Source organism: Eublepharis macularius, chromosome 18, assembly GCF_028583425.1.
Source record: "Eublepharis macularius isolate TG4126 chromosome 18, MPM_Emac_v1.0, whole genome shotgun sequence".
NCBI classification, from domain to species: Eukaryota; Metazoa; Chordata; class Lepidosauria; order Squamata; family Eublepharidae; genus Eublepharis; species Eublepharis macularius.
This window is the reverse complement of record NC_072807.1, coordinates 32,270,748-32,284,464: the sequence shown is the minus strand read 5'-3', so window position 1 is coordinate 32,284,464 and position 13,717 is coordinate 32,270,748. Positions and strand designations below refer to the sequence as shown.

General features: G+C 44.9%; 1 protein-coding gene across 2 annotated transcripts in view; it reads left to right on the top strand.

Annotated features, from left to right (window-relative positions):
* Nucleotides 1-13,717, top strand: part of NPTN (neuroplastin) — a 47,608-nt gene that overhangs the window by 19,527 nt on the left and 14,364 nt on the right. For both annotated transcript variants that reach the window (XM_055002507.1, XM_055002506.1), the window contains 4 exons: nucleotides 1,856-2,030; nucleotides 4,348-4,442; nucleotides 11,330-11,463; nucleotides 11,801-12,074. In XM_055002507.1, coding sequence (XP_054858482.1) covers nucleotides 1,856-2,030; nucleotides 4,348-4,442; nucleotides 11,330-11,463; nucleotides 11,801-12,074 — 678 coding nt within the window. The remainder of the gene's footprint in view (nucleotides 1-1,855; nucleotides 2,031-4,347; nucleotides 4,443-11,329; nucleotides 11,464-11,800; nucleotides 12,075-13,717) is intronic.

The following is a 13,717-nucleotide window of genomic DNA, read 5'->3' as shown; positions in this document are numbered from 1 at the left end:
TGCTTTATTTGGACATGGGCCTTTAAGTCTTTACAATATGCCTCCAACCTATAATGAAATTGGGGGGGGGGGTTCCCCCTCAAGGCACTGTCAGCGAGTTTTATTAGAGCCCTTTAGGATAAACATATTTCCTACATGTTCATTTTAAATTTGAACTGAAAACAGATTGAGAATAGGTGCAACAACTATTGGGGAAACTGAGCCTCATTTTGCATAACCTTCCAGGTTCCTATATGAGTAGAAAAGAGCAAGAGTCCAGTAGCACCTATAAGACTAATAAAATTTGTGGTAAGGTGTATGAGCTTTCGTGAGTCACAGCTCACTTCTTCAGATACAGCTAGAATGCAGCTCATTCTAGCTGTATCTGAAGAAGTGAGCTGTGACTCACCAAAGTTCATAACCCTACCACAAATTTTGTTAATTTTATAGGTGCTACTGGTCTCTTGCTCTTCTCTACTGCTTTTCTATTGCTGCAGACAGACTAGCACAGCTACCCATCTTGATCAGGTTCCTACACCGTACAACAAAATGCCCTGGCATCTTTTACCCCTTGGGGCTTGCTCTGCAGTCTACAAGTAGTGCTACCTTATGACATTGCTGGGGAGATTCTACCAGCTAGCTCTGGAGGCCTTGCTACTAGGCTTACACGTTGACTGATATCTCTAAAGAGAGTGATAAGCTTCCATTTCAGTCTTCAGAGGCTGAGAAATCCGCCTGTTATTTAATTGCCACATCTAGATTCTCACAGGAAATCTCAAGTGACTGACCCACAAGCCTCTGAAGCTTAACTCTACTGAAATTCTTGGGTAGGTTTGCTTGTTAGGTAGGGGCTTTTTCTTTTTTTTCCTCTGGAATTTTTTTCCCCTCATGTTTTTGGTATTAAGTCGTACACTTTGCCGTAGACATACGCCCCTTCCCCTTTTCTTTCCTTCAGTAATTGAAAGAATAGATGGTTCAATGGCTGTCACCAGCTCAGCATTATCCCTAAAGACCCAAAAGCACAACTTGGAACTGCAAGCAAGTAGAATGCCTGTCCTTAATTTAGGGGGAACTTAAAAAAGGTATTTTAAAAATTATGACTTGTGTGACAGATTGGAAGCATTTTTAATTTTAATGAATTTGAAAGTCCCAACTTTTTTTTAACCATTCTTACCATAGTCTGCCATGATACTAAGACTCAAGTGAGGGCATTGACTCCTTTTGGGAGCCCTCTTTCACAAGTTACGAATCAGAGTCTAAATGACGTGATTTATTTTGTGAGCAAGTTGTGTTAGGTACTCCACCTGAAAAAAATCCATAAAGCATTTTAGTAGAGATAGCATAGCCCTTACATATTTTGCGGGCTTTGTCACTGCACCGTTGAATCAATGATGTGCGTAAGAGAGAAGATAACATTTCATAGAATAGACTAGCTGATTATCATTGAGAGTTGGATTGAGTTTGAACACTTATCTACCGTAGGCACAAAATATCCCAACACTGAGGGTAATGGCAAGAAAGAAACTGAAATTGGTTGTATGTTCACTAACTGTGCCTCTTCCGTTGTTGGGTCTAATAAAATGCAAAAGCTAATTTCTGATTAAGATGACATGATGATGGAATTTGATTCTATTTCTCTCTCCCCCCCCCCTTCTTTTTTATAGGGGTGATTGGTCCGTGTTTCCTTTTTATACCAGCTAGCTACTTACTGCATGACTTTTTCAATGTCTCTCCTAAATGACTGAAACAGTCTTCCATGTGTCTTCTCTTCCCTTTCCCGATTCCTCTGATGTGTAGCTGTGATTGTGTAGAATGATTTTTTCATGTGTATGAAGACTGATAGTCCTCTTCTTTTTAATGTGCCCTTCTCTTCCAGAGCCCGGGATCAATGCCAGCGATGATGTGATCATTCCGACTCAAAATCCTTCCGCCATCCTTCTGCAGTGCAACCTCACTTCCCTTCCCAGCTCGCTCAGTTACAGCTACTGGGTGAAAAATGGTGAGGAAATTTCGGGCTCCAGAAAGAACACCGAAACTTCTACAGAGTACAAGTGAGTCTTTAAAGCAGTGACGTTTTAAAATCTTGTCTAGTAACACCCGCTGCAAGAGCCCCCGTGGCACAGAGTGGTAAGCTGCGGTACTGCAGCCCAAGCTCTGCTCACGTCCTGAGTTCAATCCTGGCGGAAGCCGGGTTCAGCTAGCCAGCTCAAGGTTGACTCAGCCTTCCATCCTTCTGAGGTCGGTAAAATGAGTACCCAGTTTCCTGGGGGTAAAGTGTAACTAACTGGGGAAAGCAATGGCAAACCACCCCGTAAAAACCTGTTGATCTCCAGAGTCATAGGGACGACCTGAGGAACAGCGCGGGGTGGGGGTGTCTGCAGCGGAAAGGGGGAATTGGTGGAAATTGCCTTGTCCTCAACCTTCCATTCTTCTGCAAGGTGATACAGTAGGTGAGGGCTGTTCTACTCTGGGCTGTCCTGGAAGAAGCTGATTTTGTGGGTTGGTTTTGGACCAGTTTTAGACCAGGTTTTAAAACAAAATTTGTGGGCGCTTTTTAAGTATTCTGTTGAGATAGCTATGGGGCTTCTTGCTTGCTAGCACCCCCACCCAGCCCTCTGCTGTCCTGCTGGTTTGCCTGCAATGGGTGTCCTCAGTCCAGCCAGGAAAGGGGGTTGAGCTGCCTTGTTCCTTCTCCTGACTCAGGAAGATAGCCTGTCCAGAGCTGTCTTTCAGCTACCAATCTCAGCACTCACAAGAACTTACTTATACCGGAGTTTCATTGTCCCACCCCCAGCCCTCCTTCCAATCCTGCCCAGGCCTCCCCGAATGGCCCTCTCATCAGGCTATCGGCTGAAAAGGCTGTGTCAACATTTTATCCCTCTTGGCTCCTCCTCTTCTAGCTCCTCCAGGGCTGGTTTGCCTGCTGACTCCTTGGCCAGGCTCACCCATACCCCCATCCCTTGCTTGTCCTCTGCCCTGGGGCCTGTTTCCTCCAGGCTTAAGCTGTTGGAGGCTTCCTGCCACCCAGGCTGTTCCTGGGCCATGCCTGCTGCCCAAGGCTGCTACAGGCAGGTAGGGCCTGGTTTCTCAAGGCCGACGCTGCTGGGACCCTCCTGCTGTCCTCCTCGGGCAGAGGTAAGTCTGCTGTAAGAGGGGGATGAGTGGCACGGAGCCTGCATGGCTTGCCTGTTGCTGCAGCAAAGGTGTGATGGATGGTGCAGAGACCAGCAGCACTGGACATGGCTGGAGAAGGGTAGCCTTGCTAGTTCTTCTGGACCCCTCAGTGTTGCCTATTTCTACTGATGTCTTCTAGACCACTGAAAGATTTGCGGAGAGCCATTATGGCGTCATGTTCTGGCTAGAGTTTCTGAGTAGGATCCAGTCCTCATTCTGCCTCAGAATTCAAGAGATAAATACGCTCCTCTTCCTTTTTAAACATTTTGGAACATCTAAACATCTTTTGGTGCTACACCTCTGAAGATGCCAGCCACAGCTGCTGGCGAAATGTCAGGAACTACAATGCCAAGACCACGGCAATACAGCCCGGAAAACCCACAACAACCATTTTGGAACTTGTTGCTAGGAAAAAAGGTGCTGGCTGCCTGGTGACAGGATTTCTGTATAGCTGCAGTTCTGGGTGTAATTCAAGGTGCCTGTCAAACCCTTAACTTGCTGTACTTTTCGGAAGCATCTTCTCTCATCCGTAGAAGGGAGACTGCTTGAAAATTCACCTCTGGAAGAGATTCACTTCGCTTGGCCTAGCGCAAGGCCATCTCATTGTCCCTCTGCCTCTGTGAAGTTCCTTCTTTGGGAAATGAATAACTTGGCCCATCTTTTCCCTGGGTTTTAGGAAAGAGATGAATCCTGCTGTGTCTAATCAGACCATTGAAGTATGACTTTCAGGTACAGTCCAGCTTCACAAGTCTTAGGGCCGTTTTGGTGTGCTTGAGATTTTTTTTGTAAATAAATCATAATAATTTAGCAGATATGGTTGGTTAACACTGAGCAAAAGAGGAAGAATAACCACTTTCAGCACTTTCAGGTTGAAAGGGGACTGATAAAGCTTCCAGTTCATTTGTGTGTTGAGGGTCCCCTACGTGGCATTGAAAGTTCTCAGCAGTGTTCATATTAAGCACTGTTTTGTAGAAAATTATACATTGGGCCATGTGGAGAATAGGAAGAAGGAAGCCATGTAGTTTTTTTTAAAAAAAAAGTTGTGTGTGTTTCTCTCTCACTCTCTCCCCCCCCCCTCATTAAAAGAATGAGCCAAAGATGATGGATGTGTTGCAAACTCACTTGATGTTTTGTCCGTTCCTGGTTATAACCCATTGCCTGCTGTCTATTTTAATATATTTCATTTCTTTTCAGAATCCCAAAGCCTAGAGCAGAGGATTCAGGAGAATATGTGTGTGTGTTCACGTTCGCTAGCTCCCCTGTAGCAAATGCAACTATAGAAGTGAAAGGTACTTGTCTTTTTCTTTTCCTTTTTTAAAAGCTAAAAATGGTTCATTTATTTCACTCCCCGGATTCTTTATCTCTTAAGTCACAGCTGTCCCCCACTGTATGTGCAGTCTTCCTCATATCTGCCCTGAGCCTGCTGGAAATGTGGGGAGGGTGGAATAAAAATCGAAAATAAATAAATAAAAATATGTTTATCGGGGAATTTCCACTGCTTAATTGTTTGCATCTGAACTGCTAACAACACAAGTCCCTTAAAATAGCCTTGGTAGAGCGGCGTTCCCATGCTGCAGTGTTGTACCCCGTTTAAACGGTCATCTCAGCCCAGTTCCCTCAAAGTGAAACCTCTTGCCACCCATAGGAACAGTCTCTCCACATCTCCTACTAGGAGAAAACACCACGTGTCTCAAACTGCAATCCAGTTCCCAAGCCTTGAACAGGGATCTGGGACAACTCGGAAGAGCATGAAAGACTCTCTTCAATGAAGGACAGCAGCATATTCTGTGTTTCTCTAGCCCAGCGGTCTTCAGCCCTTCCAGGTCTAGGATGTACAGTGCTGCAAGCATGTGACATCAGAGTTCTGTGACCAGGAGAGAAATCTCACATAATCCTACCAGAGTGGAGGCCAGGGCAGGAGGTAGCAGACCAAGGAGCCAACCCATTGCTCCTGCTACTGTAAACCACCCTGAGTAGAGGGTAGGACCTGCCCCTCTTCAGCCACAACTGTACTAGGATTTATTTTCAGGTCCCAGATAGCCATGAAGAATACTGTGATGGGTCGTTGGCTTTTAAGCACAATCAAACCGAGAGCGCTTGTCCCTGCATCCACAATAGGAGGAGAGTGATCCTTTTGTTCTTTAGGGGAAAAAACCCTACCTCACACTTTGAGAACCAGGGTGTTAATTGACCACAGCAATGAACCCATCGACAAAATAGCAATAATGCAAAGGGAATAGCAGAGCTAAAACGGTAACGCCATAAGCAGTGCCAGACAACTAAGATGTGAATCTTAAGTGAAGCTATTAAATACAGTTCTCAGGTTGGCAGTGAAGATTTGTTGGATTTGGGCATCGTGCTTAGGTTAGAAGGAAGGAGGTGCCCCGTAAGCAAGGTTTCGCAATAGAGAAAGCATCTTCTGTGTATATCACATCTTCAGATGAGGGAACACAGATAAATGCCTTGGATGAAGAGTGAAGCTGCTGGGCAGGTTGATATAGAAGAAGGTGGTCCTAGATAACTGGACCCAGATTGCTTCCAGTTTTAAAGATAAGGCCCAGCACTTTGAATTCAGCCTACGAATGAATTGGCTGCATTTGGATTGTTGGCTGGAAAGCTTAAGAGAAAGCTAAATCCTGTGTGAACAGAAACGGCTTCTTCTCCGCTTACTGAACTTCTCTTTCATCTCCGTGGCTTTGAACCAGGCACATGTAAGAAATCCTTAAGCTAGATCGTATTAGGGAAGAATCTTGGCTTGTTGGCTTGACCGCTTTGTAGATTTAGCAGCTGGCCTCAGGCTTCCTGCTACAGTAAGTAGGAAGTGAGCAACCGCAAGCAGCCCTGTAGCTTAAAATCAATCGGCTTGCAAAGGCCTAACTTTATGTTGTGCGTGTAGTGCAGAACTTAACAATGCTTTTTCCTATGGGGATAAATGTTTTTATGGATGAAATTATTTAGAGTGGAGAAGTCGCGGGAAGGCGTTGTGTAGTTCTTTCCTTGTCCGCTGCTTCTCATTTCGTAGCTTTAGGGCTTGCTGCTCACCTGGGCATATAAGGTAGTTCTACCCTGAAGTTTGGGGATGCTGCTGCGGGGCTGTCTGTGAGGTGCTGTTGATGTGAACACCTTTGGACAGGGCCGTAACGCAGTGGAGAGCACCCAGGGTTTTTCCACATTGCTTGGGCTAATCTTTGCAAACATCCAGATCTAACAGGACGCTCGGTCACCATGCAGCCATCCTAGCAAATTTACCCTTTTCCTTCCCCCGCCCCTCAAAACTGTTGGGCACAACTGGGCTAGAATTAATAATGTAGATTTACTATAGCTTCTTGCTAAAGCTCTGCTAACACGTGGCAGTGAAAAGTTCCCTGTTGAGAGATTGGGGAGCTTGAACTGTGAGGCCACAGCTTAAGCTAATGAACACTGTTTCTCGTTTCCTAATGATTAGTCATTTAGTCACTCTCCCTAATCCCCACGTTGTCAACTTTTGGAACTGTTACCTTGTCTCCTTTCCACTCTCTCTTCCATGAAATGCGGAACTAACTTGTTTGTAGCACCATTTGCTGAATATCAATGGCTGCTGCTCTTGAGTTTTCTCAGCTAGGATCTTGCCCTGAAGTAACCGCACTTGAGAAAACGGGCTAAATTTCACCTTGATGCTTAATCAGGAATATCTGCCACCACTTGATTGAGCCTTTTTCTCCAGGTAGAGACACCAAGTTGACTGTCAAGACCAGACTCAACATGAAGGCTACAGATACTTCCATTTGGGAGGATTCACAAGCATCAGTTACATTTATTCAGTGGTAATCTAACTGCATCAACTAGTCCCAAGCAATAATAAGGCTTGTAAGCAAGCAAGGACTTGCAAATAACCTGGACAACAAAATAATTCTCTAAAAAAGGTGGATTTTATTTATTTATTTTATTTTACTTCATTTATACTCTGCCTTTCTTCCCAATGAGGACTCAGAGTGGCTTACATCCTCTTCCTCTCCTCGCTTTTATCCTTACAACAACCCTGCGAGGTAGATTAGGCTGAGAATGACAATGGCCCACAGTCACCCAGCATGCTTCCACAGCAGAGTGGGGAGTCAAACCTGGGTTTCCCAGATCCTAGTCAGACACTTTTAACCATTACATCAGAGTGGAAAGGCACTAAAAAGAAAGTAACGGAGTAGAACATGGACTAGATAAGGAAATAAAACATTAAAATAGCAAGCAATGTTAGGGAAAGATTTTTAGCTAGCCAGAGATCAAAGGAACTTATCCGTTTGCAACACTGGCAAGCAAGGGGCCAAACTGGTATTGTGCTCAGAGCAATGGGAAAAGAATACCCGCATAGTAAGAAAAACCCTACTTCAGTGGCAATCCCCCCTCCCCCTAAATTTCCAGTATGTTCAGCTCACTGGATCTTGGCCCTTCTATTTAATATATCATTCTCCTGTTTGTTAAACCTAATAGGTTGATTTATCTAGCGCCGTCAGTGCATGTAGTGTTTTTAGGGAGCAAAGTGAGCAAGAAAGGTTAGAAACATGGGCCCTTGCTGGAGTGGGTTACACACTCATTTTTTGACGGAGAGCCAGTGGGCAGAGGGGAGAAGAGGTGGTGAGGGGGCAAATGGGTGGAAATGAATTAACACGCATACCGATTTGGTTTCAGTTGAGGCTGAACTGCACAAAGAATTAAGCTGTAGGCTGCTCCAGAAAAGTACGGGCTTGGTGAGCTCGAAAAGGCAGGCAGCCCCAGAAACATTTGATCCTGTTTCCTCCTTATCCATATCTATAACTTTGGGTTCCCCCTCAATAACTCTGTTCTTTCTTCACTGCTAGACTTCTCCCCCCCCCCACTCAATTTGTTCACGGCCCTTTTATCAATATAAACCTCAACTTCCTCTGTTGCTGATGTTGTTGTTCTCATTATGTGCTGATTAGAGCTGTGATTGCGCTCATTGGCATATAAAGTCATTGGGGTTTCCCACTTTTTGTTTGATTGTGTTGTGTTGTATCATCATCACCACTCTTGCAAAAATCATTGCACGGTCAGTTCAGAGTGGTTCTGTCACTCACCTCAGAGCTTTCATCTACAGCCAATGTGTGCATCACTAAAGAAAACAACCTTTTTCTTAAAATGGAGTCCTGTTTGTGCAATCTGCAAATTGAGGCATAAGTATATTTAATATGCAGCCGGCATACAAGCTAGCTAAGTATTCAAATTAATTTGTTTCTGGTATCTCAATTATGGCCCCTGGGGCCGTGATGTCCCCCTGTAGGGATCCATTATACTGCAAAGGGCAGACTATCCTTTTATGGATACTCTGTGGCTCGGTCTGTCCTGTGGGGGAAATTGCTAGCAAAAAAGGCTGCCAAATCTGTAATTAAAACTGAAATACAACCGGGCATTCTTTATGTTGGGTAGGATCGCCCCCGTGAAATATCCTTTTAGAGATACTAGATGATTTAGCTCATTCTTTTTTGGGGGGTGGGGGGTGGAATTGCTAATGAAAGACTCTTTTGCTGCCAAAACCTTAATAGATTAGCAGAATCCACCTGGGTATAGCAGCTGGCTAAGCAAATGGATGCAGAGATTCCCTCATGCCTTGAAGAGTTCTAATTCCCAGAGATCCAAAGAGCCACTTGAGCTGTGTCCAGTGATACGTTTGTGTCTAGCAGGAATCTTGTTCAAAGAACGTTTCCCTCTCCTCCCAGCTGATACCATTTCCTAAATTATTCAGTTTCGATTCCAGCATGCTGCAGAATTAATGGCATGATTTGGGTTGCAGCCTCTGATTTGTCCCTCTTAAATAGATGGTTGTACTCACAGCGTCAAAATTTCAGACAGTGCCCAGAAATTGGTGACCAGCTACTGAAAATCAGTTGATCACTGGTATTTGCTCTGCCACTCACTGAGAGCCCATCAACCAAAACAGCCATATGACCGCTGTATGTCAACCCCTCCAAAATGTATATGACGGAATAATATGTAACTGTTACATAATCTTTTAATTACTAGAGCACATCTGGGAGTTTTGTTTCATGGGGTAGCATTCAACAGCAATATGCCCTATTGTGCCACTTTATTCAACGATACACAACCTCATGTGTAGGAGCTCTGACATCTACACAACTTTGATATAATCATCATGGGCAAGTTGTGTTAACGTTTTTAAAATAAAGCTGTCTTATCTTGGGCCCATAGTAATGATGGAATTATTTCAATTTCTAAAGAAATTGCCCACTGTCCTGGAACGTAGGGTGGGTGACACATTGGGGAATGGTGGTCAAAAGAGCCACAGGTGACACAGTGAAGTTCCATATGTGGCTCCTGAGCCATTGAGTACCACTCTTCTTACAAGTTGCTTATGCATGTGTGGAAGTGACTGTCTGCTCGCCAGGCTGTTCTGTTATGTGGATGTTAGAATGCAATATCCCCAGTACTAGAGAAGGGGACTTCTCTTGTGTTGAGCTTTTTATAGGAGCCAGAGATGCAGAGCCGAACAAAGGGGATTGTAAACTTTGCCCAGCAGCTGCTAAGATCAGGTTGATGAATCACGAGAGACCTTGGGCTACCGTTTGATTGTCGTTCTTTGATCATTTGTTTTACTCTTGATTTTCCAATTCTAATAATAAGACGCTGTTGATACTATTTTTAAATGGATATGTTTTCTTTATGTATCTTTCACTGTGATCTTTATTCATCTTTTTGTTCCACCCAGTGGCCAACACAATTCACTATTTAAAACATTTCTCCGACTTGTCTCCCTCCACATCTTGGTTGGGTTAGTGACAGCATTATTTAAACTGAACCTTCTTAACATTTAAAAAATCGTATCTCGAGCCAAAGCTTCATCCAACTGCAAACAGCTTCAGTGGGTTGGTTCTCAGACTGGCTGAAAACGATGCGCCATTCAAGGCTAACTGGTTCATTCAGCCAGTTCATTCAGAGAGATCAGTGATTAAAATACTGTGGCAGTTTTTGAGGACCTTTGGGATATATATTTGCAGGTAGGAATTGTGTGGCAAGGTCTAGGCCTTTGTGTTTTTATTTGTTTTGTTTTGTATGGACCCGTTCTTTGGCTTTGGAAAGAAATCCTACTTGTAGCACAAATAAAGGTGGACAAATCAGAAACGGAAAAGGAAGATAGCAAGTTGACCAAGAATGATTCACAGCTTCCATATTTTGACTGCTAATCCTAAGTATGATTATGTATACGCTTATGTGATCCTTAGAGGATACCAAACAGTGCTTTGGGTTACCCTCCTTCCTCCTCTTTTCCTTTATGAGCCCTCAAACCGGTTATTTGTGTGTTTGCCACAAGCATGGGTTTTCTGGCATGGTGAATACTCCTTGGGTGACTTTGTGCTCTCTTTGTACTCAAGGCAAGAACGAGCGGGCCCTCAAAATAACTTCCCACACCCATAGTCTCTTTGCTAGGAACCTGGGTATTGGGCTTGGACTGGATTAACAGGTCAGGCCCCGGCAGTCGCATAGCAGTCCACGTGTGACATAATTAGCTGCCTAGAAAGTGAGTGGGTTTTAGAGGTGGGCACCGAAGTGCACTAAGCCATCTGCTACGCTAAGGTTCATCTCGGGCAGTTCATTGATCTCAGGTAATCTCCCGAAGAATTACACTGCAGCAAGACTTGGAACAGTCAAATGAGTTACAGCGGCACTGCTTAGCTGGGAGCCAGACTGCTAGTGTGGGACTTGCAAGAGGGTGAAGGGCCAATATTCATTTATAAGGTTGTGCCAATTTCCATCAATTCACTCTGTAGGGCTTGGGAGAGCCCTGGAAAAAGATGTTTGTACTCAGTACCAGTGAGTACCGCCACAAAAAGCCGCCCTGCCTTCGACCACAAAAAAGGCAGTGCTTGAGACATAGGAATGGCCTGCCTGAGGAGGTCAGGAAAGCTCCCACGCTTCCATTATTCTGCCAACTACATAAAACAGAATTGTTCAGAGCAGCATTTTTATAAAGGTAATAAGGCTGTATTATAATGAAATGACTAACGAAGGTGCTTTTATAAAGGGAACAGGATTATAACCACTATGTATAGTTTATATTATCTTGCTGTCATTGCATTTTGTCTGGGTTTGCATTGCATTTTCTGCTTTGTTCTAACTGGGGGTGCTAACTAATTTCGGAACACTCCATTTTGTTTGTTTGTTTTCGCTTTAGCTATTCCTGACATCACTGGGCACAAGCGAAGTGAGAACAAGAATGAGGGTCAGGAAGCAACAATGTACTGCAAGGCTGTGGGCTTCCCGTACCCAGAGTGGGTGTGGCGTAAGAAAGTTGATGGTGTCTCTGTGGTGAGTATAAGGGACAATATCACTCGCCTGAACGACAGCTGTGGGTTGAAGTTTTCCCGTGGGAGGTAAATCCTCACTTAGATGGACCCTGGACAGCATTGTCTGCCTAGCTCAGTATTGTCCATTCAGACTGGCAGCAGCTCTCCGAGGTTTTCCCAACAATACCAAGTTCAAGTTGTGCATTGTGTGTTCCTACTAAGGCGTGTCCTGCAAAGTAGCGAACATCAGGCTTATTTTTTAAAAAAACAAACATGTATTTAAACAAGCAACTTCTCCTGAGCGCTTGCTAAAAATGACCTTGTTAGCCTTCGCTTCTTTTTTGATCTGTGTTTCCTAGGACCTCAGAAACGATTCTGGCCGCTTCTTCATTACCAGTAAAGAGAACCACACCGAACTGCGCATTGAAAACCTCCTTATCGACGAGGATCCTGGGGAGTACGAATGCAATGCAACCAATCAGGTTGGCACCACAGCCGCAACCACCATCCTGCGTGTCCGCAGTCACTTGGCTCCTCTGTGGCCTTTCCTGGGGATTCTGGCAGAGATCATTATCCTCGTCGTCATAATTGTGGTTTACGAGAAGAGGAAGCGGCCGGATGAAGTCCCTGACGGTAAGAGTGTGCTCTTGAACGCCGTGTAAACCCTGGGGGAAATCAGTCTCTCTTTCCCCCCGCCAAATCACCACCCAGTTTCAGGGCGGCTACTTCTCAGAAAGCTCGGTTCTGTTAAACCAGTAGCTCAAATATCCCCACTGTTGTTAAAGTTGCATGATAAATCTTCTCTCCTACCTTAAAAAAGAATCAGCTTCAGCTCCATAAAATGGGGGTTGCAGATCAAAGGCTTGAGAAGGCTTTCCTTCTCCAACAGCAAAATGGAGCACACACAAAACCCTGTTTTGTCTTCAGAGATGCCCTTAGCTGAATCCCCCCCCCCCCGGTCCTCTCTAAGGAAAGAGGGCCTGGTCCTTGAATTATGGTGCTTAAGGAACAGTCCTAAAGGAAAACGTTGTTGGGGAAGTAAGTAACACCAGAGGCTGTTGGGGAAGTAAGTAACACAAGAAGCTGAATTTTCTTTGAAAGGATGGTTATCTAAAGTGCTCCCAACTCTGTGAAACTGGAAAACTACTGGACATACTGGACTGTGTTTTTTAAAAATGGAGCAGTTCTTCAAGATCCTTTATAAATCAATTGTCCTTTTTTTCTAAATCTAAACAACCACCCAGAAACTCACACTAGAAGCGTCATCTTTGTTTTAAACCGAAAGAGACAGTTTCAGACGCTCACCCGACCATGGCCAGTTCTCTGTATAATAAGCCAGTTAGCCAGTCTTGTGTTTTGAAAAAACCTCAGTGTCAGCAGTGTCCCAGTCCTTCAGTATACTTTTAATTGATGGGGGGGGGGGAGCTCTGTGTATCAAGCACCATGCTGCAGTGGCCCCGTTAGTTCACACGGCGGGGCCAAGAACACAGTTCTGACTGCAGCTGTTGCCGTCCTGTTTTCACAAAGCAAACTTGGCAAAATAAATCACCTCTTGAGATGAACGTATCTGATGCCTCAAGCAGGGAGCTGCTTGGGTAAGTTTGGAGGAAAGTGGTTGAGTGATTTTGTATCATATCCAACTAGCAACGTTTTTCTTCTTCTCTTTTCCTTCCCCCACCACCCCACCCCATCCCCAAGTGCTCGTAGCCAGTCTGTTGAGCTCAGAAGATTGTACTATGGAAATGGTTATTGAAACAGAGTGCATGCTGTGGGGTGGGAGAAAACCAGTCCCAGAGGAGTACAAGTACCAGGCCCAGAAATCATGTGTGTTGGCAGGGGGCGGGGGGGGGGGTTAGTTTTGCTCAGCTCTTTCAAAGTGTGGCTAATGGCAGTATTTCTAGGCATGAGCGTGCGTGCGCACCTGTGTAAAGCTAACACTGCAGGATGGCTCCCAAGTAGTTTCGCTTGTGTGTTTGCATACTAACTTTGGAGGAATGTGTTTCTCTCGCAAGTCCTTTCCGCTCATCCGTGGGCTAGTAGTCGGAAAAGACAGTCTTCCTGTTTCCTCTTCCTCTGCAGACAGCTTTTCCTTCAGCGAAGGGCTTGATGAATGTCAAGCCCTTCTACCTGCCTTTAAGGAAGGCCCAAGCAGGTCCACAGCCTGGTTGGTTGGTTGGCTGGCTGCAGCTTGCAGTCTGGCATGAGAGAGTGGTGCATGGTCCCTGTCGAATCAGGTCACAGGCATTTGCAAATGGGGCTGTGGGCTTGGGTTCCTT